This window comes from Dama dama, chromosome 24, assembly GCF_033118175.1.
Source record: "Dama dama isolate Ldn47 chromosome 24, ASM3311817v1, whole genome shotgun sequence".
Taxonomy (NCBI): domain Eukaryota; kingdom Metazoa; phylum Chordata; class Mammalia; order Artiodactyla; family Cervidae; genus Dama; species Dama dama.
In genome coordinates, this window is record NC_083704.1 from 46,828,316 (window position 1) to 46,852,889 (window position 24,574).

Sequence of the window (24,574 nt, forward strand, 5' to 3'; positions counted from 1 at the left end):
TAGCCATCTGTATGTCTTCTTTGGAGAAATGTCTGTTTAGATCTTTGGCCCATTTTTTGATTGGATCATTTATTCTTCTGGAATTGAGTTGCAGGAGTTGCTTGTATATTTTTTAGATTAATCCTTTGTTGCTTCATTTGCTATTATTTTCTCCCATTCTGAAGGCTATCTTTTCACCTTGCTTATAGTTTCCTTTGTTGTGCAAAAGCTTTTAAGTTTCATTAGGTCCCATTTGTTTATTTTTGCTTTAATTTCCAATATTCTGGGAGGTGGGTCATAGAGGATCCTGCTGTGATTTATATTGGAGAGTGTTTTGCCTATGTTCTCCTCTAGGAGTTTTATAGTTTCTGGTCTCACATTTAGATGGTTAATCCATTTTGAGTTTATTTTTGTGTATGGTGTTAGAAAGTGTTCTAGTTTCATTCTACAAGTGATTGACCAGTTTTCCCAGCACCACTTGTTAAAGAGATTGTCTTTTTTCCATTGTATATCCTTGCCTCCTTTGTTGAAGATAAGGTGTCCGTAGGTACATGGATTTATCTCTGGGCTTTCTGTTTTGTTCCATTGATCTATATTTCTGTATTTGTGCCAGTACCATACTGTCTTAATGACTGTGGCTTTGTAGTAGAGCCTGAAGTCAGGCATGTTGATTCCTCCAGTTCCATTCTTCCATATGACCCAGTAACCCCACTCCTGGGCATACACACAGAGGAAACCAGATCTGAAAGAGACACGTGTCCCCCAGTGTTCATCGCAGCACTGTTTATAATAACCAGGACATGGAAGCAACCTAGATGCCCATCAGCAGACGAATGGATAAGGAAGCTGTGGTACATATACACCGTGGAATATTACTCAGCCATTAAAAAGAATTCATTTGAATCAGTTCTAATGAGATGGATGAAACTGGAATCCATTATACAGGGTGAAGTAAGCCAGAAAGATAAAGACCAATACAGTATACTAACACTTATATATGGAGCTTAAAAAGATGGTAATGATAACCCTATATGCAAAACAGAAAAAGAGACACAGATGTACAGAACAGACTTTTGGACTCTGTGGGAGAAGGCGAGGATGGGATGTTCAGAGAGAACAGCATTGAAACAAGTATACTGTCAAGGGTGAAACAGATCACCAGCCCAGGTTGGATGCATGAGACGGGTGCTCAGGGCTGGTGCACTGGGAAGACTCAGAGGAATCGGGTGGAGAGGGAGGCGGGAGGGGGGATCAGGATGAGGAATACATGTAAACCCATGGCTATTTCATGTCAATGTATGGCAAAAACCACTATAATATTGTAATTAGCCTCCAACGAATAAAAATAACTGGGAAAAAAAAAAAGAAACCTGACAGATATTTCAAGAAAAGTATGTACCAGTGTCCCTCATGAGCACAGGTGTAAAAATCCTCAACAGAAATGCTAGCACAATTGAAACTTACACCCAGAATATAAGGTTGGTTTCACATTTGAAAAGCAATCACCGTAATTCAGCAAATAGACAGAGTAAAGGAGAAAGATAATAGGATCATTTATCAATTTGCAGAAAAAAACATTTTACAAAATTCTATACCTTTTCATGATTTAAAAAGTCTCAAAAAACTAGAAATAGAAGAAAAGTTTCTCTGATAAAAGAAACCTACATCTAAAATCATATTTAGTAGAAACTGAGTGTACATTTTCCCCTTATGATTAAGAACAAGGCAAGATCTTCTACTCTCATCACTTCTGTTCCATATATTGTGGAGATCCTAACCAAGACAGTAATGCCAGAAAAAATAAATAAAAGGTATAAAAATTGAATAAAAGGAAAAGTTGAAATATTTATTTATTGAAGACATGGTTCTGTATGTAGAAAATTCTCAGGGACCTAGCAAACAACTACTAAAACTCATGAGTGAATTAAGTAAGGTCATAGGAAACAAGGTCTATATACAAAAATCAGTGGTATTTCTATATACTAGTGGCAATCAACTGATAAATGAAATTTTAAAATTCATTTTCCATCATGTCATAAAACAAAAAACATAGGAGTAAATTTAACAAAATATATGCAAGACTTCTAAAATGAAAACTGTAAAGCATGTGACCTGCCTCTTGAGAAATCTGTATGCAGGTCAGGAAGCAACAGGTAGAACTGGACATGGAACAACAGACTGGTTCCAAATAGGAAAAGGAATATGTCAAGGCTGTGTATTGTCACCCTACTTATTTAACTTATATTCAGAGCACATCATGAGAAACGTTGGGCTGGAGGAAGCACAAGCTGGAATCAGCTTTGCCGGGAGAAGTATCAATAACCTCAGATATGCAGATGACACCACCCTTATGGCAGAAAGTGGAGAAGAACTAAAGAGCCTCTTGATGAAAGTGAAAGAGGAGAGTGAAAAGGTTGGCTTAGAGCTCAAATTCAGAAAACTAAGATCATGGCATTGGTCCCATCACTTCATGGCAAATAGATGGGGAAATAGTGGAAACAGTTACTGACTTTATTTTTGGGGGCTCCAAAATCACTGCAGATGATGATTGCAGCCATGAAATTAAAAGACACTTACTCCTTGGAAGAAAGGTTATGACCAACCTGCTACTGCTGCTACTAAGTCACTTCAGTCACGTCCGACTCTGTGCAACCCCCTAGACGGCAGCCCACCAGGCTCCCCTGTCCCTAGGATTCTCCATGCAAGAACACTGGAGTGGGTTGCCATTTCCTTCTCCAATGCATGAAAGTGAAAAGTGAAAGTGAAGTCACTCATTCGTGTCCAACTCTTAGCGACCCCATGGACTGCAGCCTACTAGGCTCCTCCATCCATGGGATTTTCCAGGCAAGAGTACTGGAGTGGGGTGCCATTGCCTTCTCCATATGACCAACCTAGACAGCATATTAAAAACCAGAGAGACTACTTTGCCAACAAGGGTCCATTTAGTCAAGGCTATGATTTTTCCAATAGTCTTGTATGTGTGTGAGAGTTGGACTATAAAGTAAGTTGAGCGCCGAAGAATTGTTGCTTTTGAACTGTGGTGTTGGAGAAGATTCTTGAGAGTCCCTTGAACTGCAAGGAGATGCACCCAGTCCATCCTAAAGGAAATCAGTCCTGAATATACGTTGGAAGGACTGATGTTGAACCTGAAACTCCAATATTTTGGCCACTTGGTGCGAAGAGTTGACTCATTTGAAAAGACCCTGATGCTGGGAAAGATTGAAGGCGGTAGGAGAAGGGGACGATAAAGGATGAGATGGTTGGATGGCATCACTGACTCAATGGACATGAGTTTGAGTAGGCTCTGGAAGTTAGTGATGGACAGGGAGACCTGTCGTGCTATGGTCCATGGGGTCACAAAGAGTCAGACACAACTGAGCAACTGAACTGAACTGAAAGCATTGTGAAACAAATTAAACAAGGCCCAAATAAATAGAGGGAGATAACATGCAAGTAGATTGAAAGAGTCAATATAGTTCTCCTTAAATTGATCAATAGATTCAACACAATCCAAGTTAAACTCTCAATAACTTTTCTTTTTTTAGCAGAAAATAAGAGGATCTTAGTATCTGTATGAAAAAGCAAGGGCTAAACAGGTCTTAGACAAAACAGACTTGAAGAATTTCTTTACCTAGTTTGAAGACTTACTGTGAATCTACAGTAATGAAAGCAGTGTGACATTGGCGTAAGAATGGGTAAATGAAGCAAATGGATTAATATAGAATAAAGAGTCCAGAAATACACATACTTACATATTTATAGTCAATTGAGTTTCAGCAAAGCACCAAGACATTTCAGTGAGTAAAGAAGTCTTAAATATGACTTCAGACTATACTACAAGGCCACAGTCATCAAGACAGTGTGGTACTGGCACAAAGACAGAAATATAGACCAATGGAACAGAATAGAAAGCCCAGAGACAAATCCACGAACCTATGGATACCTTATCTTCGACAAAGGAGGCAAGGATATACAATGGAAAACAGACAACCTCTTTAACAAGTGGTGCTGGGAAAACTGGTCAATCACTTGTAAAAGAATGAAACTAGAACACTTTCTAACACCATACACAAAAATAAACTCAAAATGGATTAAAGATCTAAATGTAAGACCAGAAACTATAAAACTCCTAGAGTAGAACATAGGCAAAACACTCTCCAACATAAATCACAGCAGGATCCTCTATGACCCACCTCCCAGAATATTGGAAATAAAAGCAAAAATAAACAAATGGGACCTAATGAAACTTAAAAGCTTTTGCACAACAAAGGAAACTATAAGCAAGGTGAAAACACAGCCCTCAGAATGGGAGAAAATAATAGCAAATGAAGCAACAGACAAAGGATTAATCTAAAAAATATACAAGCAACTCCTGCAACTCAATTCCAGAAGAATAAATGATCCAATCAAAAAATGGGCCAAAGATCTAAACAGACATTTCTCCAAAGAAGACATACAGATGGCTAACAAACACATGAAAAGATGCTCAACATCACTCATTATTAGAGAAATGCAAATCAAAACCACAATGAGGTACCATTACACGCCAGTCAGGATGGCTGCTATCCAAAAGTCTACAAGCAATAAATGCTGGAGAGGGTGTGGAGAAAAGGGAACCCTCTTACACTGTTGGTGGGAATGCAAACTAGTACAACCACTATGGAGAACAGTGTGGAGATTTCTTAAAAAACTGGAAATAGAACTGCCATATGACCCAGCAATCCCACTCCTGGGCATACACACAGAGGAAACCAGATCTGAAAGAGACACGTGCACCCCAATGTTCATCTCAGCACTGTTTATAATAACCAGGACATGGAAGCAACCTAGATGCCCATCAGCAGACGAATGGATAAGGAAGCTGTGGTACATATACACCATGGAATATTACTCAGCCATTAGAAAGAATTCATTTGAATCAGTTCTAATGAGATGGATGAAACTGGAATCCATTATACAGAGTGAAGTAAGCCAGAAAGATGAACATTACAGCATACTAACACATATGTATTGAATTTAGAAAGATGGTAATGATAACCCTATATGCAAAACAGAAAAAGAGACACAGATGTACAGAACAGACTTTTGGACTCTGTGGGAGAAGGCGAGGCTGGGATGTTTCGATAGAACAGCATCGAAACATGTATATTATCTATGGTGAAACAGATCACCAACCCAGGTTGGATGCATGAGACAAGTGCTCAGGCCTGGTGCACTGGGAAGACCCAGAGGAATCGGGTGGAGAGGGAGGCGGGAGGGGGGATCGGGATGGGGAATACATGTAAATCCATGGCTGATTCAAGTCAATGTATGACAAAACCCACTACAATATTGTAAAGTAATTAGCCTCCAACTAATAAAAATAAATGAAAAAAAAAAGAAGTCTTTAATAAATGATGGTAGGACAGCTGGATAAACATACAGAAAGGAAAGAACCATACACAGTACCTCACACAGTACAGAGAACTTGATATGAGATGAATCGTAGGCTAAATGTAGAAACTAAAGCTGTAAAGATGTGAAAGGAAACAGAAAAGTACTTTCACAACTTTGGAGTAGGTGAGGATTTTTTTTAAGACAGAAAGCACTGCTATAAATAATGATCAACTGGACATCATGAAAATTAGAAACTTCTGCTAATTAAAGCTCATCATTAAGCAATAAACTAATCTAGATAAAGCATATGTGAGTCTTCTGTGTTCTATTCTTGATACTTTTCTCTCACTTAGAGATTATTTCCAAATAAAAAGATACCATTATGATAACATGCAGGAAAATACTCAAGTTTATATATATATATAAACACACAAACACATATACATAAATGAGATTGAAGACTAAAATCTGTACATTTCAGTTATACAGATCTTACCCCAATAAATAGAGAGACCATATCTGTTTATCTTTATGATAGCTATTCATCATGCATGGTAGAATGTTGACCCTCTTGTAGGCTCCTGTTGTGTACAATACATTATTATAAACTCCTTACCTTAGCATAAAGCCCCAGCATGATTTGGGCTATTAACTCTCCTTTCTATCTCACGTCTCTCTCTTATCTATTAAGTCCTAGCCCTGCTGACTTTACTGTCTGAAGTAGTTTATTTCCTGATGTTTTCTAGTTCAGTCTCTTTTTTTGTCTCCACTGCATTTGGGATAACTTGCATTTGTTTTGTCTCATTATACTTTTTTTACCTGCCTTTTCCACTAGACTAGAAGCTCTAGGAAGGTAGCAATCCTGATTTTTTCACCGTTATATTCCCCAATATATACCCAGGATGTTGCTTGGCTCAGGGAATATTGGTTGAAAAAGTGAATGAATGAATGTTCCTATTGTTCCATCTGTTGATGAAGTGGGAGTATACTCAGATAGTCCTTTTTTGGAGTTTGGTCCATACCACTTCAAATAAAACTGACATAGTCTTATCCCTACAAGCAAAGCAAACCTTCGTGAAATGGTGTCTCAAATAATTTTTGGGTTGATGACAATCAAACATTTTGTTTGATTCAAGGGAATTTTTTGTTCTCATTTTCTTTGCAGAATTGCTCTATGTATAGTCTTTCATCTTCTAATCAGTAGTTGCTACTGAAGAGAGTGAAAAGCAGCCCTTTTGACAATGCCTTACAAACATATTTGATCCTGAATCCTGTTGGTAAAATGTTTGAGCACACCAACCATATAGATACATTTATTATTTCAAATATATATAAACATATTGCTCTACTATATATGTAATGAAAGTTACATAAATACAGTTTAAAAGGTTGGTATGAAAGGTGATCTAATATTTTTTGCCTCCCCTCCATGTGTTGCTCCCACTTTGAAGAGAGTACCTTAGGGCAAATATTCCACATTTCTTATGTCTGTAAGGATAAAACCTCAGTAGTGTTAACACTTTTGCATTTTAAACCTTAACTCTGACAATGGCTTGAAAGGCTTTATTGCTTTTTAAATGAATTTATGGTATTGTTTAGTGCAGGTAGGATAGAATTTTTAGGTCTGGGGAATATTCTGAAATCATGTCTCCTAATATTTACTGTACCTATTTTTAACACTGTTCAGTGATAGTTTTAATGAGATTAGAAAAGTGGGAAGGGGAGGCAAGGGATAGGTCTGGAAAAGCCTGTGTTGATTTACACTATAGTTAATTACACTGTAAATATTGGTAGCAGTATATTTGAATGAAATGTCTCCTTGAGGAATTGCTAATTGTAGAAAATTAGCAGTTAGTGCACCCAGACAAAGTTGCTCAAAAATGAGGTAAATACCATTATTATTGGAGAATAAAAAGACAGTTTCTAAGGAAGCATCAATAATTCAGTATAGCAGCTTGAGACAGGTTTGGATATTTTAAGCCTGCTCTGTTACCTCTGAGACCTAAAAGAAGCAGAACATAAAAATGAGCCTCTATCAATTTGAAGCAAACCTAATCTCTGTGATCATAGCTGTGGTCTAAATCTATTAAAGATGTTCAAATTCAGTGTCCTTGGTATCACTGTGGGTTGACCTGAGTAGTGAGCAATAAACTTGTGTATTATAATTCTGGCTTGAAGATATGTGCTTAGAAAGTGAAACTGACAGTCAGTGTTTTGTGTCTGTCTCTAAGCAGGCCAAGAGCCTATATAAAATGACAGGTGAATTTTTAGGAAAAGAAACCCATAATGTTTTCCTATTTAGTAGGTGACAGTATGTCCCAAGATAACACAAGCTTAAGGGGCTGGAACAACCATGGTTATTAAAGGCTAGCAGTTTCTCAGTTCATACAAATTGAATTTTTTCATAGGCTGGAAGACTAGTAATATAGGGTAGAGTACTGAAATAAATTAGCATATTAAGTGAATTTATACACTCAGGCATGTGAGCACTTTGAATTTAAGGAAGACATTTTATTACTTCTTCAAAGAAAAAGCAATTTTTAAATCCTGCATTTGATCTCCCTGTTGAAAAGGGCCTATATGATAGATTATATCATCTTGATGATTATCCAAAGAAGTGGTTATTATATTGATGGGAATCTTTTTCTCTTCTCTCTCTTTTTTCAGAATTACTGATTTGAGAAACATAAAAAGAAGATTGTATTTATCAACCGTCCACAAGGAATTGTCTTCAACCCCTCTTCATGCAAAAATCCCACTCTTCATGATCAAGCGCAAAATTGTAAGTGTCACATGAATATTGCTTAAAATATTAAATTTATTTCAGTAAATATTAATCCTGGCCCTACTCTGTATATGAAGCATTTGTTAGCTTCCATGATTGTATTAAAAATGAATAGATGTATTCTCTTCCCTCCAGTGAAAGAGCTTAAGATTTGTGAGGTGGAAAAATATAATTGTTTGAATATCTAGAATATCACCAAAACTGTGTTAGGAAGCACTGTAGAGAGAGAAAGTGCTGTTGGTACAGTGAAAGGGATGGAAATCGATCTGACTGCAGGATAAGAAACAGTTTCCCAATTGCACTCATCTCACATACTAGTAAAGTAATGCTCAAAATTCTCCAAGCCAGGCTTCAGCAATATGTGAACTGAGAACCTCCAGATGTTCAAGCTGGTTTTAGAAAAGGCAGAGGAACCAGAGATCAAATTGCCAACATCCACTGGATCATCGAAAAAGCAAGAGAGTTTCAGAAAAACATCTATTTCTGCTTTATTGACTATGCCAAAGCCTTTGACTGTGTGGATCACAATAAACTTTGGAAAATTCTGGAAGAATGGAAATACCAGACCACCTGACCTGCCTCTTGAGAAACCTACTGTATGCAGGTCAGGAAGCAACAGTTAGAACTGGACATGGAACAACAGACTGGTTCCAAATAGGAAAATGAGTACGTCAAGGCTGTATATTGTCACCCTACTTATTTAACTTCTATGCAGAGTACATCATGAGAAACGCTGAGCTGGAAGAAGCACAAGCTGGAATCAAGATTGCCAGGAGAAATATCAATAACCTCAGATATGCAGATGACCACACCCTTTGGCAGAAAGTGAAGAACTAAAGAGCCTCTTGATGAAAGTGAAAGAGGAGAGTGAAAAGGTTGGCTTAAGGCTCACCATTCAGAAAACTAAGATCATGGCATCTGGTCCCATCACTTCATGGCAAATAGATGGGGAAACAGTGGCTGACTTTATTTTTTGGGGCTCCAAAATCACTGCAGATGGTGATTGCAGCCATGAAATTAAAAAAAAAGCTTACTCCTTGGAAGGAAAGTTATGACCAACCTAGACAGCATGTTAAAAAGCAGAGACATTACTTTGTCAACAAAGGTCCGTCTAGTTAAGGCTATGGCTTTTCCAATTAGTCATGTGTGGATGTGAGAGTTGGACCATAAAGAAAGCTAAGCACCAAAGAATTGATGCTTTTGAACTGTGGTGTCGGAGAAGACTCTTGAGAGTCCCTTGGACTACAAGGAGATCCAACCAGTCCATCCTAAAGGAGATCAGTCCTGGGTGTTCATTGGAAGGACTGATGCTGAAGCTGAAACTCCAGTACTTTGGCCACCTGATACGAAGAGCTGACTCATTGGAAAAGACCCTGATGCTGGGAAAGATTGAGGGCAGAAGGAGAAGGGGACGACAGAGGGTGACATGGTTGGATGGCATCACTGACTCAATGGACATGGGTTTGGGTAAACTCTGGGAGTTGGTGTTAGACAGAGAGGCCTGGTGTGCTTCAGTTCATGGAGTCGCAAAGAGTTGGACACGACTGAGTGACTGAACTGAACTGAACATGAAGGAGATTGTTCTTGGGATGGACTTTGAAGGACTGTATTCGTAGAATTTCATCAGGTAGAGATGAAAAACTGAGCATTTCTAGCATACATGAAAATGTGGAGGCTGGAAAGTGCTGCGTATTTGGAGAACAGAGAATAATGCATCATTGTTCCCAGATTTCTTAAAGTAGCCTTAAGGAAACCTCAGTTCTGTAATCCAACAGCCTGGTACAGGTTGGGAGATTTGTGTAACCTCCGAGATGCCAAGCAGAGTAATGTATAAGTAGGTAAGCAGTAGGTTACAGGCTAATAAATTTCAGCCTGATAAGACTGACTAGTCTTTTTCAAATGTCAGTTATTTCAGTACTACTCTCATGACTTTACCATGTTTGGATACTAACTGTTCCAGTGTAAATAATACTTTTCCTTTTAAACCAACTCAACTTTTTTTTTTACTTAAATTTATTTTTTTTTAAGTTATATCACACTTATGAATGGAAAACCAGTATAACTTTCCAGAAATAGAAATTATCCATAACAATAAACATACTGAAACAAACAGTATTTTAGAGTCTAGCTAAGTACTATTTCCTGTTAAGGGTTCTGTCCTGAGGCCTACTCTTTTATTAACAGGAGTTTTTCAAGAGTTAGATACATGTTGAAGCATTTTCTTGGGCATAATTAGGATTGAAACAAAACTGATAGAGGCAAGTTTTTATTCTGTGATCCATAGCCATTTAATGCCCATGCCCATGAACAGTCTAAAACCATTTCACATACAATGCATATTCCACTCTTTGGGAGCCACTTTAGAGAGAAAAGGAAGCAATTAAGCTTGGTTTGAAGAGAACATACAGTCCATTCTGTACTTGGGAAGATTAATCTGGTAGTGACATTTGGAATGGCTTGAGGGGACTAAAAAGTGCAGACGAGGAAAACATATGCAGTACTCCAGATTGGGATTAATAAGGACTAGGGCAATAGCAGTGGAGGAATGGATGTGAGATGACATCAGAAGCTTATGGTCCAATGAACCAAGACATATTTAAACAGAGCAGCTCTGTATCATGTGGTACATGCTGCATGAGCAGAACCCACAGTGACTGCGGAGCACCAGGGGAATGGTCAGAGAAGAGCTCCTAAAGAAGAGGATGCCTGAGTTGGGCCCTGAAAGACAAGCTGGCATTAACCAGCTTGAGTGGGGGTAGTATTCCTGGAAGAGAAGGAGCAGCAGTGAGAGTAGCTGCGTGAGGCGTGCAGGGAAGTCCAGTAATTCAGTGTTGCTGAAGAGAGGCAGTAGGAAAGTAGTAAGGCTGGAGAGGAGAGCCGGCAGCCTCCTGATGGCCTTGTGTTTACAGCCACAGATCCTGAACTTCTATCTCCTAGGTGATAGGGAGCTACTGAAGGGCTTGCAGGAGGAGTGCCTGGTCAGTTTTGCATTTTAGATGGAATATCACTTTGGAGGATGGGTGGGAAGGATGAGACTGGAAGTCAGCAGGACCAGTTAGAAAGTCAATGCAATTGTAGCAAGAAGGTAAGCTCCATGAGAGCAGGGTTTTGTATCATTTTGTCATTTGTATCATTTTGTCAGTCTAGGACCTGACTCCTCCTAGACACTTGGAGATTCAGATGGTAAAGAATATGCCTGCAGTGCAGGAGACACAGGTTCAATCCCTGAGTTAGGAAGATACCCTGGAGAAGGGACTAGTGACCCACTCCAGGAATAGCAATCTGGAGAATTCCATGGACAGAGGAGCCTGGTAGTGATAGCTTACTGTGAATGATATTGAATTCATGATCTCCAAAGAAGAAGTTTTACCTTCAAAACAAGGACCAGTTTGATCACTCAAAAGCTTTTGTGTAGAGGAGTTTTATTAAAATATATAAAAGGACAGAGGAAACTTCTGACATAGACATTACAAAGGGGACGGAGAGTGCTCCCCTCACTAGTCTCAGCAAGGGAGCTATATACTATTTCAATGGGTTATTACAGTAAATCAAAAGAATGTCTCAAGGTTGTAAAGGTCTTACCAGACCCACTCCCAGAATATACATTATAAGATAACAGGATTAGTCAGAAGGTTCTTAAGAAGGAGAAACATGTCTTTAAGCAGGATACATTGTTGTTATATAATCATTGGTACAGAGTTTAAGGGAAAACATATCCTTGAGCAAGATGAGTTGTTTTGTTGTGTAATCATCAGCTCTGGGCTTAAAGAAAAAAACATTTGTCCTTTTCTTCTCCTTGATAACTCCAGAACCCTATATCCCCCTTAAGAGCCCCAGACCTCTCTCTCCTCCTCGGGGACCCCAGACTTCTTATCAACCTACCTAGGAATTGACTCTCTCAGTAGGCTACAGTCCATGCGGTGGCAAAGAGTTGGACACGACTGAGCAACTAAGACACACACAGAGACACTCAATAATTATAAAGACGGATGAATGAGTAGATGAATGATCTAGGTAAAAGAAATGAGGTCCTGAAGTTGGAAAATAGAAATCAGAGTGTAGATGAGGAAACGGAGTTGAAAAATAACTATAGGTGTTAGTTTTAATTGAAAATTAATTAGAAATGAAGAAGAAGGAAAAGTCAAGGATGACACTGAGTTGACTTCCTAGTTTGGATGACTGGCAACAGAATCAATACATAGAAATCCAGGAGAAATAAGGTTAGAAAGGAAACATGGAAATGTTGGTAAAGGAGTCTGAAACGTTCAGATTGAGAATTTGGGGTGATTTGGGGGCCTCTTGATGAAAGTGAAAGAGGAGAGTGAAAAAGTTGGCTTAAAACTCAACATTCAGAAAACTAAGATCATGCCATCAAGTCACATCACTGTATGGCAAATAGGTGGGGAAACAGAGACTTTATTTTGGGGGGCTCCAAAATCACTGCAGATGGTGATTGAAGCCATGAAATTAAAAGACACTGGTTCCTTGGAAGAAAAGCTATGACCAGCCTAGACAGCATATTGAAAAGCAGAGACATTACTTTGCTGACAAAGGTCCATCTAGTCAAAGCTATGGTTTTTCCAGTAGTCATATATGGATGTGAGAGTTGGACTATAAAGAAAACTGAGCGCCAAAGAACTGATGCTTTTGAACTGTGGTGTTGGAGAAGACTCTTTTTTTTTTTTATTTTTTGGAGAAGACTCTTGCGAGTCCCTTGAACCGCAAGGAGATCCAACCAGTCCATCCTAGAGGAAATCAGTCCTGAATATTCATTGGAAGGGCTTCCCTGGTGGCTCAGACAGTAAAGCATCTGCCTACAATGCGGGAGACCTGGGTTCAATCCCTGGGTCAGAAAGATCCTCTGGAGAAGGAAGTGGCATCCCACTCCAGTATTCTTGGCTGGAAAATCCCATAGATGGAGGAGTGTGGTAGGCTACAGTCCACGGGGTCACAGAGAGTCAGACACGACTGAATGACTTCACTTTCATTCGCTGGAAGGACCGATGCTGAAGCTGAAACCCCAATACTTTGGCCACCTGTTGTGAAGAACTGACTCATTGGAAAAGACCCTGATGCTGGGAAAGATTGAAGGTGGGAGGAGAAGAGGACGACAAAGGGTGCGATTGTTGCATGGCATCACCGAGTTGATGGACATGAGTTTGAGTAAGCTCCGGGAGTTAGTGATGAACAAGGAAGCCTGGCGTGCTACAGTCCATGAGGTCACAAAGAGTCGAACACGACTGAGCATACAGGTGGCACCTAAAATCATGAGAATGGATGAAATTGCCTGCAAAGAGAGTAGAGAATGGCAGCAGCAACAATGAAAGAAGCTAGAGAAGGAAATGCAAGGACTTGCCCAGGAAAAAGGAGGGGCAGAGGAAGAAGAGTGCATGAAGGAGGCAGGGCAACAATGAGAAAGTGGTGTGAAGCATGAAGCAGAGTAAAGCGTGTAGAAACCAACAAAGTTTTGCTAAGAGAAAGTCAGGATGTGAAAATATTTGGAAATGTGGCTATCAAGAGGCTATAAGTAACTTCATTAACAAGTTTTGATGTATAAATCAGCGCAGTGGGCTGAGCAAATGGAAGGTGGAGACATGGGAGCATCCCAACCATTGTTTTTAATAGGCAAATCCACTGGGCTTGATGCTAAAGTGGATATAAATAGGGAAGGGGGAGGAATCAAAGATGACTGAGGTTTTGAGTCTGGGAAATCTTGGAGACTGAACCCAGTAACACATAGAGCTGGACTGTGGAATAAATTGATGGTTTCTGTTTATAGGATAATTATTTTAATTCATTGTATATTAAACATTCATAAATGCAGAAGATTAAATGCAAATACTTCAGTTATTAAGGTTAAATTATTTAAGACATTAAGGAAATGCTTTAGTGCCTTATAAATGAAATTATATCCATCGTCTTATATTTGGGTATGATTTCCTTATTCATCTAAGATTGTTTAGCATTCAGTGTTAGGTAGTTTCCAAGAGTTAAATCATATGTAATACCCATACATTATTCTGTGTGTGGTTAATAAATCAGGATTGTCATTTCCTTGCTTTTGTGACTTCAGTCACCCTTGTCAATTAACTAACTGAAGTTTCTGAATATGATTTTGAAATCTGAACCAATCATTCTGTACATAATTATAATCTACACACATAGGCCAAACTTTAGATAAGGATTTTATCTCCTATTTGCTCTTTAGGTGCTACTTCTTCCAGGAATCCCTCCATGGTTTCCCCCCTGTTGACTAGACATTTTTGGGTACAGTTATCATCATTACCATCCACACATTCATAATTCTCGTATAACACTTACTCACCTAGCACTTTAATTCTGTGTTTACTTATCTCTCTCCTCCTTTAGACTGTCAGCATGTCTCATTTGTTTTATCCCTAGTCCTTATGTGTGTAGAACATACTAAGTGCTTAGTAACTGTTGAACAATCGACAGGTCCTGGTATGCCTACTAATTTGGGACATAAAATAATGAGTTTATCATGGACAGATTGTATAAGCTTTCTAATGTACTTACCTGTTCTATAAACGTCCAGGAGTATTCAAGCAACTATTAAGAAACTTGATTCTAAAACTTTATCTCACTTTTCCTCATCACCCACCTCCCCACCCCATCCAAGAGATGCTACAGCAGTAGAGGGTGTTTCCTTTCCACTACTAACATAGTCTGTTCCAAATGAGTCCTTATGGAATCAAAACTGAGTCATGTTTTAAGGGAAATTTCCACAGAGAGCAGTAAGGTGACAGAACACTCCATTCATTCAAAATGCCATGACTAAGGTTCTCCCTGGCGTTTGTGTGATATTGGCCCCAGTTCTCTGCTTTTCGCCAAAGCACTTTTCACTTTTTTCTGCTTTTAAAGAGCCATAGATATTTTGTTGATAAACTTCAAGATATAGTATCTTAAAAGAATTTCAGCTGACATTTTAAATCAGGCAATTTCACATAAAATTTCTGACCTCTTTTTTAAAAAATTGAGACGTTAACTGACTCTGCTTTCTTGAACATCAGGAAGTCAGAGCTGAGTGGCAAATGCACACTTTTAATGGAGCTTTAAGTTCTCCTATGAAGTTTAATCTTCTCCATTCATAAGAATGTGGGTACAGTCAGCTTTTCTGCTTCACTTATTTAAGTGACCTATCTGGCCCCTCTCGACTATAGTTTGCAACCCCTGATTTTGAGGAAATTGCCAAATGGTCCACTTTTCCTTGGTTCCTTAGCTAAAGCCTTCACATAACCAGAGGCAGCAAATAGAGTTGATATTTTTATAGCCACACCAACATGAATATTTATTTATAGGCTACTTACTGTTCCAGTTACTGTAGAATGTTCACCCTATCTAATAAAAAATTTTATTTTTCATGTTATTCTTAATTATGATGGATTCATCTTAACATTTAGCTTATAACACTTTATACTTTTAATTTAGGTTTTCAATGACAAGAGCAGTTTTAAAAGTTAATAACCATCCTATTAAACAGTGAAAGTAGCCACTTAGTCAGGACTCACTGAAATCAATCTTACTTCTTCTTTAATATAATTTCAATTAGTTGGTGATGGTATCAGATGAACATCAATGTCTTGCCACCAAAGTATGTATTAATGTACAGAGAATTTAATTCTATTTGAATAGGAAGTCTGGGGATGAGATACTGCTGAAAATTAATCTTTCATTGGAGATATAACAAAGTAGTATGATAAATTATAACACCAAATTCTTTTAGTGATTTTTACCACTCAAACACCCATTGTCATTTATTTTTTTTTTTAATTTTTATTATTATTATTATTTTTTTCCAGTGGGTTTTGTCATACATTGATATGAATCAGCCATGGATTTACATGTATTCCCAATCCCGATCCCCCCTCCCACCTCCCTCTCCACCCGATTCCTCTGGGTCTTCCCAGTGCACCAGGCCGGAGCACTTGTCTCGTGCATCCCACCTGGGCTGGTGATCTGTTTCACCATAGATAGTATACATGCTGTTCTTTTGAAATATCCCACCCTCACATTCTCCCACAAAGTTCAAAAGTCTGTTCTGTGTTTCTGTGTCTCTTTTTCTGTTCTGCATATAGGGTTATCGTTATCACCTTTCTAAATTCCATATACATGTGTTAGTATGCTGTAATGTTCTTTATCTTTCTGGCTTACTTCACTCTGTATAATGGGCTCCAGCTTCATCCATCTCATTAGGACTGGTTCAAATGAATTCTTTTTAATGGCTGAGTAATATTCCATGGTGTATATGTACCACAGCTTCCTTATCCATTCATCTGCTGATGGGCATCTAGGTTGTTTCCATGTCCTGGCTATTATAAACAGTGCTGCGATGAACATTGGGGTGCACGTGTCTCTTTCAGATCTGGTTTCCTCAGTGTGTATGCCCAGAAGTGGGATTGCTGGGTCATATGGCAGTTCTATGTCCAGTTTTTTAAGAAATCTCCACACTGTTTTCCATAGCGGCTGTACTAGTTTGCATTCCCACCAACAATAGATAGAATTACTCTTTAGGAGTTGTATTTTCTTGTACCACAACTTTGTTGGAATATGTTCTAGGTTTTATTACAAACTGCAAGTGTGACATATTGTTTTTAAAATTTTCCCTTAAATATTATTTTTCCCATAGAGCAAATTATTTAGAAATTTTTTTAATTCTCAACAATATTTAATTTCATGAGTGTCAATGAATGAATAGAGAAAGGGGGAGACAGGTTTTTTAGATGTATATTCAATATATAATTAGAGAGTGGCTTCTCAATAAGATCATTCTAACCTAGAATCCAAATAGTATTTATGGTACTTAAATTTGACGGTTTGTAAATGTTTTCATGTGCAAATCATTTATTATCTGTTTTTCACTCTATTCACCTGTCTAGTGTGGTTGTTAAAGAGATTTGGGAAAAGAAGAGCACTTTCATGCTTTTCTCTGCTGACCCTGAATGGTTATGTGTAGTGGGAATAACTACACACAAAAATGTTTGTTCCGAGAAATGAATGATTACCTAGTGTAAGGATCACTCTCTTTTCAAACCACATGAACAGGCAGATATTGTTAAAGTCTGGGCCTCTAGAGCTAGATTATAGGGGGTTTGACTCCTAGTTGTCACTTCCTATCTTTGGGCCCCTGGCAAGTCAGTTATCTCTCTGTGCTTCAATTTCCTCATAGGTTAGGTCATGGCAACTACAGAATGTGCGTTATAGAGTTGCTAGTATTAAATGAGTTATTACTTAGAACCGTACCAAGCTCATAGTAAGTGCTTTAGTTAATGTTAGTTCATACTTACTGCCGTTTTACTATTTTCTCTTGACCTGAATCAATGTTTTATAATTTGTGAATATGTTATCATAATAAAAGTCTAAACTTGCAGTTTGTTTCAGTGAACAGATGTCTGTTGAGCCCCTTCTGTAGGCCAAGGTCTGTGACAAATGAATACAAAGGTGAATGAAGCAGTCTTTTCATCAAGGCGATTATAGTAGGTGGAGGAGGCAAACATATAAACAGTTAATGATGATGGTCTGTGTTAACACCAAACTAGTCTTAGGGTGGGGAATGCTGGTAAAAGGAAATATCAGACTTGCCTAGCCAAGTTGGAGCTTGTTCTCAGTGGAGATACTGGAGCTAAATTGTGAACACACACAAATGAAAGCATGGAGGTTCATGTCATGTTTGATCCCTTAACTGGGATGTGTAATGAGAATGTACAGACTCACAATGCTGGAAGAGAGGGCTGGATGAAACAAACCATGACGGCCTTAAAAGCCATGTTAAAAAGTTTGTTTTTTAGCCCACTAGAGATTTCTTTTTAAATGTTATCATGGAGAAGTTTCATGATGTCATCTGTGTTCTAGGAAATGAGTACATTGTCAGAATAAAAATAGCTGGAGGCAGAGAGACCAATTAAAAGTCTGTGCAAAGTCCAGGTGAGACATAATTAACCTAAAAATGAGTATAGTAGCAAGGATATAGAGGAGAAAGACATATAAAAGATACTTCAGGAGTTAAATCAGTGAGAAAAAAAAAAGAAAGGGAGAAAATGGCACTGAATTACTCTGGTGCTTGGAATTGGCAAAGTAGTTGCGTTACCAACAGGGTAAATGTCTGGTGGAACAAGACCCAGTTTCCCCCACAGTCAGTCTCTCCCATCAGGAAGCTTCCAAAAGCCTCTTATCCTTATCCCTCAGAGGGCAGACAGAATGAAAACCACAGTCACAGAAAACTAATCAAACAGATCACATGGACCACAGCCTTGTCTAACTCAGTGAAACTATGAGCCATGCCATGTAGGGTCACCCAAGATGGGTGGGTCATGGTGGGAAGTTCTGACTAAATGTAGTCCACTGGAGAGGGAATGGCAAACCACTTCAACATTCTTGTCTTGAGAACCCCATGAACACTATGAAAAGGCAAAAAGATATGACACTGAAAGATGAGTTCCCCAGGTCTGTAGGTGCCAAATATGCTACTGGAGCAGAGTGGAGAAATAACTCCAGAAAGAATGAAGAGATGGAGTCAAAGCAAAAGCAATGCCCAGTTGTGGATGTCACTGGCAATGGAAGTAAAGTCCGATGCTGTAAAGAACAGTATTGCATAGGAACCTGGAATGTTAGGTCCTTGAATCAAGGAATCAAAGATGTGGTCAAACAGGAGATGGCAAGAGTGACCATCAACATTTTAGGAATCAGCGAACTAAAATAGACTGGAATGGGTGAATTTAACTCAGATGACCATTATATCTACTACCGTGGGCAAGAATCCCTTAGAAGAAATGGAGTAGCCTTCATAGTCAACGAAAGAGTCTGAAATGCAGTACTTGGATGCAATCTCAAAAATGACAGAATGATCTCTGTTCGTTTCCAAAACAAACCATTTAGTATCACAGTAATCCAAGTCTGTGCCACAACCAGTAATGCTGAAGAAGCTGAAATTGAACAGTTCTATGAAGACCTGCAAGAACTTCTAGAACTAACACCCCAAAAAGATGTCCTTTTCATTACAGGGGACTGGAATGCAAAAATAGGAAGTCAAGACATACTGGAGTAACCAGCAAATATGGCCTTGAAGTACAAAACGAAGCAGGGCAAAGGCTAACAGAGTTTTGCCAAGAGAATGCACAGGTCATAGTGAAAACCCTCTTCCAGCAACACAAGAGAACCCTCTACACATGGACCTCACCAGATGGTCAATACCAAAATCAGATTGATTATATTCTTTACAGCCAAAGATGGAGAAGCTCTGTACAGTGAGCAAAAACAAGACTGGGAGCTGGCTATGACTCATAGTGAACTCCTTATTGCCAAATTCAGACTTAAATTGAAGAAAGTACACTAGACATTCAGGTATGACCTAAATCAAATCCCTTACGTTTATACAATGGAAATGACAAACAGATTCAAGAGATTAGATCTGACAGACAGAGTGCCTGAAGAACTATGGATGGAAGTTTGTGACATTGTACAGGAGGCAGTGATCAAGACCATCCCCAAGAAAAATCAATGCAAAAAGGCAAAATGGTTGTCTGAGGAAGCCTTGCAAACAGCTATGAAAAGAAGAGAAGCAAAAGGCAAAGGAGAGAAGGAAAGATGTGCCATTTGAATGCAGGGTTCTAAAGAGTAGCAAGGAGAGATAGGAAAGCCTTCCTCAGTGATCAATGCAGAGAAATAGAGGAAAACAATAGAATGGAATAGACCAGAGAGCTCTCTTCAAGAAAGTTAGAGATACCAACAGAATATTTCATGCAAAGATGGGCACAATAAAAGGCAGAAATGGTATGGACCTAACATTAGCAGAAGATATTAAGAAGAGGTGGCAAGAATACACAGAACTATATGAAAAAATATCTCCATGACCCAGATAACAATGATAGTGTGATCACTCACCTAGAGCCAGACATCCCGGAATGCAGTCAAGTGGGCCTTATGAAGCATCACTGTGAACAAAGCTAGTGAAGGTGATGGAATTCCAGTTGAGCTATTTCAAATCCTAAAAGATCATGCTATGACTCAATATTCCAGCAAATTTGGAAAACTCAGCAGTGGCCACAGGACTGGAAAAGGTCAGTTTTCATTCCAATCCCAAAGAAAGGCAATGCCAAAGAATATTCAAACTACTGCACAACTGCACTCATCTCATCTCACACACTAGCAAAGTAATGCTCAAAATTCTCCAAGCCAGGCTTCAACAGTATGTGAACCATGAACTTCCAGATGTTCAAGCTGGATTTAGAAAAGGCAGAGGAACCAGAGATCAAATTGCCAACATCCACTGGATCATCAGAAAAACACGAGAGTTCCAGAAAAACATCTACTTCTTCTTTATTGACTGTGCAAGCCTTTGACTGTGGATCACAACAGACTGTGGAAAATTCTGAAAAAGTTGGGAATACCAGACCACCTGACCTGCCTCCTGAGAAATCTGTATGTAGGTCAAGAAACAACAGTTAGAACTGGACATGGAACAGCAGACTGGTTCCAAATCAGGAAAGGAGTAAGTCAAGGCTGTATATTGTCACCCTGCTTATTTAACTTATATGCAGAGTACTTCATGAGAAATGCTGGGCTGGATGAAGCACAAGCTGGAATCAAGGTTGCAGGGAGAAATATCAATAACCTCAGATACGCAGATGACATTACCTATGGCAGAAAGTGAAGAACTAAAGAGCCTCTTGATGAAAGTGAAAGAGGAGAATGAAAATGTTGGCTTAAAACTAACATTCAGAAAACTAAAATCAAGGCATCTGGTCCCATCACTTCATGGCAGATAGATGGGGAAACAATGGAAACAGTGAGAGACTTTATTTTTTTGAGCTCCAAAATCACTGCAGATGGTGATTGCAGCCATGAAATTAAAAGACGCCTGCTCCTTGGAAGAAAAGCTATGACCAACCTAGACAGCATATTGAAAAGCAGAGACATTACTCTGCCGACAAAGATCCACCTAGTCAAAGCTATGGTTTTTCCAGTAGTCATATATGGATGTGAGAGTTGGACTGTAAAGAAAGCTGAGTGCCAGAGAATTGATGTTTTGACCTGTGGTGTTGGAGAAGACTCTTGAGAGTCCTTTGGACCACAAGGAGATCCAGCCAGTCCATCCTAAAGGAAATCAGTCCTGAGTATTCATTGGAAGGACTGATGCTGAAGTTCCAATACTTTGGCCACCTGATGTGAAGAACTGACTCATTTGAAAAGACCCTGATGTTGGGAAAGATTGAAGGCAGGAGGAGAAGGGGACAACAGAGGATGAGATGGTTGAATGGCATCACCAACTTGATATACATGAGTTTGCACAAGCTCTGGGAGTTGGTGATGGACAGGAAAGCCTGGCGTGCTGCAGGTCATGGGGTCGCAAAGAATCAGACACAACTGAGCAACTGAACTGTGGAGCTGCAATCACTGCTTAGATTGCGGTGTCTCACCGTGACAGAATATCTGGTGTCACAGTGTCCTTCCTACAGTAAACAAAACACTGGAAAAATATATTTGAAATAAGACTTTTCAACCATTTGAATAACAGACAACATACTTGAAAAAGAAACAAATTATGTAAGTTCTGTATTCCCAAGCTTTTAAAAGGCCCATTCAAGACTGCAGTGCAGAGGTGGGAGCCCAGACAGAGCATGGCATCTTGCTAAATAGAGAGAGATCAGAGTTAAGGATTACATGAGACTGAGGTAGCTGGAATTTGTATTGTAGTGTATCTGAGAAGAACTTCAAAAATCTGCATCAGGGTCCTCTTGAATCCTTGTTCATGTTTACAGTAGGACACCATGAGGTAATCAAAGACCAGCACTTGGGGAAAGAATGCCTACTAAAGCAACAGTGACACATAGGGCTGGGAGATATTCAAGTGCTGGCCACAGTATGATTGAACGCATGTAAGAGAAACTTTAGAAAGACAGTGTTACTTAGAAATAGCTTATCTTTTCCTGGAGAAAATGTCACTTTAGAATCAAGCTAAGAAATATGAAGACTCACATCAAAAAGATCAAGATGATCTGCAAATAAACTTCTGTGTGGAACATCATAGAACTCTTTTAAAAAAGAAAAACAACAAAATCCAAAGCCCAGCAGTATAGTAAACGTAATGTCCAGTCTACAGTTTTTAAAAAGGATACTAGATAGGCAAACTGAGTAAACATGATCCATAACCTGAGAAAAATCACAGAATGAAAATTCAATGGCTATAAGACAACTATTATAAGCATATTAGAGGATGTAATGGAAACTTTCAACATAATGAGAGAACGAATTAAGAGACCCCAGTGGAAAAAAAGAAAACTATGAAAAGAAACTTGGAAAAATGCAGCATTGAAATGAATGATTCACTGGATAGGTTTAACACTAATTTAAACACTGGGATGATTCATTAAAATTGAAGTCAGGAATATAGAAACTTCAAACTGAGGCACAGAGAGGGGGGATAAATCCTGGGGGGAAAATGAGTATAGTCTGACTGGCCTGTGAAACAATATCTATCAGTCAATATATATGTAATTGGAGGTGGTGCTAGTGGTGAGGAACTGCCTGCCAGTGCAGGAGACATAAGAGACATGGGTCCAGTCCCTGGGTTGGGAAAATCCCCTAGAGGAGGAAATATCAGCCCACTCTTGTATTCTTACCTAGAGAATCCCGTGGACAGAGGAGCCTGGCGGGCTGCAGTCCATGGGGCTACAAAGATTGGACCCTACTGAAGTTACTTGTCACACAGCACAGAGTACCATAAGAAGAGCAAAAAGAGATTGAGTGAAGAAAATTTATAGAAAATGATTGTAGAAATTTTTCAGAGTTTGAAAAATATACCTATAGATCCAGTAAGCTCAGCAGACTGAGAAACACACAAAAGCCACCCACATTAAAATCACACTTTGGTATATCACAACTGGGAAAAAAAAATCACCATGGTATGTCATAATTAAACTGCTGAAGATCAGTGATAAAATCTTACAATGCAGTAAGAGGAGAAAAAATAAATAATACATGAGAATAATGATAAAAATATATCACCAGCTTTCTGTCAGAATCAATGAAAGTCAGAAGACAATAAAACAGTGCTAAGGGGAAAAATGGCTTAAACCTGTCAACTTAGAATTCTTTATTTAGTGAAATTTCTTTAAAAATTGGAGCAAATAAAAACATTTCCAGACTAAAAAGGTGAGAGACTTTGTTATCACTAAACCTGCACTATAAAAATGTTAAATGAAATTCTTCTGATGAAAAAAAATATGTACCAGATAGAAATTTGATAGAAAGCATACCAAAATTCTTATCTAAATGAGAGAGTGAAGAGGGTCAGTAACAGTAATAAAAAAGTAGGTAAATCTAAAAGATTATTCACATCATGAATTCTTTTAAAATATTTGATTTTTGAAATCAAACAATAACAATGTAGAAGTAAAATATGTGACAGTAATAACACAGTGATAATGTATGAAGTTCTTACCCATAAGATATTATAATGTTATTCAGGGTTAAATTGTTGGAAGTTAAAGGATCATAGGAGCTTCCCTGGTTGCAGAGTTTGGGCAGCAATTGAAAAAAATAAGTTTAGCTAATCAACAAATTGAGGAAAGTAATTGGGCACTGAAGGTATATTCAATACAAAATAAAGCAGAACTAAAGAAAGAGCAGATGGAACAAATAGAAAACAAACAAATTGATAGCCTTAAACTCAAACACATAAAAATAATTGCATTAAATGGAAATGGACTAAACACTACAAAAAAAGAAATTGTTAGTTTGAATAAAAAAGTGAGACACAATTGTATTCTGTTTATAAGCAATGCACATTAAATTTAAAAACACAGATAGGTTTAAAACAATTTAATGACAAAAGATATATCTTGCAAACATGAATTATAAAAAAGAGTAGCTGGATAAATATCAGTCAAAGTAAACTGCAGGACAAGGAATATTATGTAAAGAAGCATATTTCATAAGGATAAGGGGATCAAATCATGTAGAAGATAGAACAGTCCTGAATATGTACACACCTCATAACAGTGCTTGAAATTGAGTGAAGCAAAAACTAACAACTGAAGAAAGATAAATGCTCAATTATAGATGAAGATTTCAACACTCCCCTCTCAGAAATTGACAGAAAATCAGTAAACTTGAAAAGTGCTATCAATCAACCTGACTTATATGACATTTCTAAAATGTTTACTCAGACAGCTGCAGAGTAACACTGTGTTCAAATGCATATTGAATTTCTACCAGTATATATGATATATTAGGCTGTTTTATTCTCAGCAAAGTTAAAAAGACTGAAATTATGCAAAGTATGTTCTGTGACTATTAAAGTTAATAACAAAATAGGTAATTGAAAAATCCCCAAGTACTTGAAAATAAAGCAACATACTTCTAAATAACCTATAGGTAAACAAAAATTACAGGGAATATTAGAAAATAATATAACTG

General features: G+C 38.3%; 1 protein-coding gene across 9 annotated transcripts in view; it reads left to right on the plus strand.

Moving 5' to 3' along the window:
• CFAP20DC (CFAP20 domain containing) overlaps positions 1 to 24,574 on the plus strand; it is a 264,689-nt gene that overhangs the window by 77,456 nt on the left and 162,659 nt on the right. For all 9 annotated transcript variants that reach the window (XM_061128207.1, XM_061128199.1, XM_061128203.1 and 6 more), the window contains exon 5: positions 8,023 to 8,137. In XM_061128207.1, coding sequence (XP_060984190.1) covers positions 8,023 to 8,137 — 115 coding nt within the window. The remainder of the gene's footprint in view (positions 1 to 8,022; positions 8,138 to 24,574) is intronic.